General features: G+C 39.6%; 1 protein-coding gene across 2 annotated transcripts in view; it reads left to right on the forward strand.

Annotated features, from left to right (window-relative positions):
- crybb3.S (crystallin beta B3 S homeolog) overlaps window positions 1-1,858 on the forward strand; it is a 14,219-nt gene extending 12,361 nt beyond the window's left edge. Inside the window, 2 exon segments of one of the 2 annotated variants that reach the window (NM_001093016.1) lie at window positions 480-622; window positions 1,507-1,854. In NM_001093016.1, the coding sequence (NP_001086485.1) occupies window positions 480-622; window positions 1,507-1,714 (351 nt within the window). In that variant the 3' untranslated portion in view covers window positions 1,715-1,854. 2 annotated transcript variants of the gene reach the window in all.
- The last annotated feature ends 1,294 nt before the right edge of the window (window positions 1,859-3,152 follow it).

Genomic DNA, 3,152 nt, shown 5'->3' on the forward strand with positions numbered 1-3,152 from the left:
TCATGAGGCACCGCCATAAAAAACAACTTGTTTTTGTAGCTTATAACTGCTGTGAAAAGAAATAGCTGAGTTGAGCTATGGGTAACAATGGGTTATAATGGGTAAAAATGGAAAAAGATGGAAAACTAAAGAGAACCATTAATTAAACCAACCCTAAAATATATTAGGGAGTAGGAAAAAAACAGGGAACACTTGCAAGGGTTGATAAGAGGGATTACATTGTGCAATATATGTATTGTAAATATATTTTATGTTCCAGAGGTAGCTACCCTTGCAGAGGAGGAATGTTGTATGCATACAATAAGATATTCCATGTCTATATTTCACCGTGATAGATTCCAGATCAAACCTACAGGCAAACAATTTCATTTTCTTTCTTGCCCTGAAATAGTATTTATTTCCATGAAAGAGAATATATACCCAGTGTATAGACTGTGCTAGCAAATACTATAATCTGACGTGCTTCATGTGCCCCATAGGACAGTGCTGAACACAAGATCCACTTGTTTGAAAATGCCGGTTACAATGGAAGAAAGATGGAGATTGTGGAAGAGGATGTGCCCAGCCTATGGGGTCACGGATTTCAGGACCGTGTATCCAGTATTAAAGTATTAAATGGAATGTAAGGAGAAGAAGCAACCACTTATACACCTACTCTGAACCTAACCTAGCAATTACCCCTACTGTCAGTCTAAATAGCTAAAAAATTGAAATTTAGAGTCAGGACCAGCCTTAGGCCAAATGGGTCCATGGGGCATTGCACAGATAAGAATTGCTGCAGCAAATACAGCTGCCCAACCCTGATCAACCTAGTTCATCCCTACATCCTCTCAAAATTCTCTCAAATTCATTAAAGTATAATTTTTTTTAGAAACCAGAAACAAGAGCAGCTTCTCCAATGAGTCTGTATGAATAACTCAAGGACAGATAGAGAGTAACTACAGCTAGCAACACATGAGCCAACACCATTGCAATGCCCTCGGGACCTAGTGGGCAGATTCAATGCAGCATTGCTTCAAACATGGATGTCCAAACTGCACTCAGCTGAATGACATTAGAAATGCAGGATAGGCCAAAGCTACTACTGCTTGGCCAAACGTTGACCTCTCACATTCATTTAAGGGATGTCAGAGAATGACTGAGTTTTCAGTTTTCAAAAACTGGCTCCTATCGGAATAGATGTTGATGGCTGAGGACCATTAAGGAGGCAATAGACAGCCTCTCACTTTCTATTATCAGTTTAAGATTGATACATATTGATATAAGCTCCCCAGGGATCTACTCATTTATTTGTAGTTAATTTTGGGGGGAGAATTTTTTTTATTTGCACTTACATTAATGCTCTGAAGGTGAACGGGTTGTATGGCTCAATCCAAGGAACTATATTGGCAGATTGTCTGGCAGTTCTGCGTGTGCATATGGCAGAATGTTTCATAGGTAGGATGTAAAATAGTTCTCCTTTTTGACTTTTGAAGCTGATTGTTTATTCTCTGCTCCTTATTCTAGCTGGGTGGGTTATGAATACCCTGGCTATAGAGGACGCCAGTATGTATTTGAGAAGAATGAATACCAACACTGGAATGACTGGGAAGCCAACCAACCTAAAATCCAGTCAGTCCGCCGTATCCGTGATATGCAGTGGCATAAGCGTGGCTGTTTTACTGGAACCCCAGCAGCAGCCCCAACCCCAGCTCCTGCACCTATTAGCAGCTGAAGGAGACTCAAGCATATCCTCCAACCATCATCTTCTTCTGCCAAAAAGCATAGCAAGAAGAGACGCACAAAATGATTTTACAGCTTCAAAATGTCTCTTTAATGTGTCAGTCCAAAACTTTAAATAAAAGTACTGGGCTACAGAGTTCAAATGTGATTTTTCTCCCCAAATATATATGGTAATAATGATGCTTATACACACACACTCAGACAATTATTTTACTTTATTTTCACATTGTGAACTCAAGTGCATGCGTATATGTGTGGACAACTTAGTTATAAGTTATATGAATTTGTGAATGCATTTTAAGAATGAGTAATAAGTAATTGTTTAAAATGAAAGTCAATTAATGTCCATCTGGAACATTTATTAATATGAGGGGTGTCATTGCTGTACATTTAAGGGGTTTGATCCCATCAGAGCTTGATTAGCATTTACTGGCACCTTCTGAGAGAGCAGAGTAAGTGCATACGTTTGTTACGCCATTCTGGCCTAAAAAAACATATAGTTCCAAAGGATTCACTGGCACTCAAAGACTAATGCAAGCAGGGACGAACCCTTGCGTGTTTATTTGCAGTTGTGCAAAGTTTCGGGGTTGTGCCACTTTGTCAAGCATCAAAAAAACGTATAACCTGCTTGACATCTGAAGATGGGAGACAGTTGAATAAACGAGAATGAGTGTGGGCCATAATAAGTATTTCAGAGCAGTATTGTGTGCAATAGAAAACATGACATTCTTGGTTATAGATTTTTTGGTTCAATGGATTTCTACACAGTGCAATTTAAAGAATACATAAGTCTTTCTACTTGAGACTTACAAGGACCCTGTTTAAGATGAGCTAGGGTAAAGTAAAGTAAAATGTCCTAAGGAAAACTCTGACACTGCACGACTGTTGGAAGGGAACACTGCATGCTGCACTTTCATCCAACAAGATAAAGCTGGGTAGGGTTTAGCTTCTCATTGTAATGTATTGACTGTTAGATGTAGATTTAGGAAAACTAGAAACCATCAGACTTTATATGATCAGATTTTATGTTACAGAACAGAAGATTTTGTAGAATCTCACAGATTGTGGAACAGCTAAAGGTGGCCATACATGTAGAGATCCGCTCCTTTGGCGATTTTGCCAATTGAGATGGCCTCTCCCCAATATACACACATTGAAGTGGGCGATATCGGTGATCCAACCAATTGGCTACAAGCGGTCAGATCGCAGGACCGCATCAACACACAGATGTGGCTGTGATCCAAAGGTATTTTTAACCCTGCTCGATCGACATCTGGCCGAAAGTTGATCAGGGAAGTCTGTCAGCAGCTTTTGTTGGCCCATGCCAAGCCCATCACTTACGTATATCCCTAGTCCTTACTGTCAATCATTCAAGTGTTTTGCTACAAAACAATTTCATGTTTCATATTACAAAATCCTCTGACATGTCA

The sequence above is a fragment of the Xenopus laevis genome, chromosome 1S (assembly GCF_017654675.1).
Source record: "Xenopus laevis strain J_2021 chromosome 1S, Xenopus_laevis_v10.1, whole genome shotgun sequence".
NCBI classification, from domain to species: Eukaryota; Metazoa; Chordata; class Amphibia; order Anura; family Pipidae; genus Xenopus; species Xenopus laevis.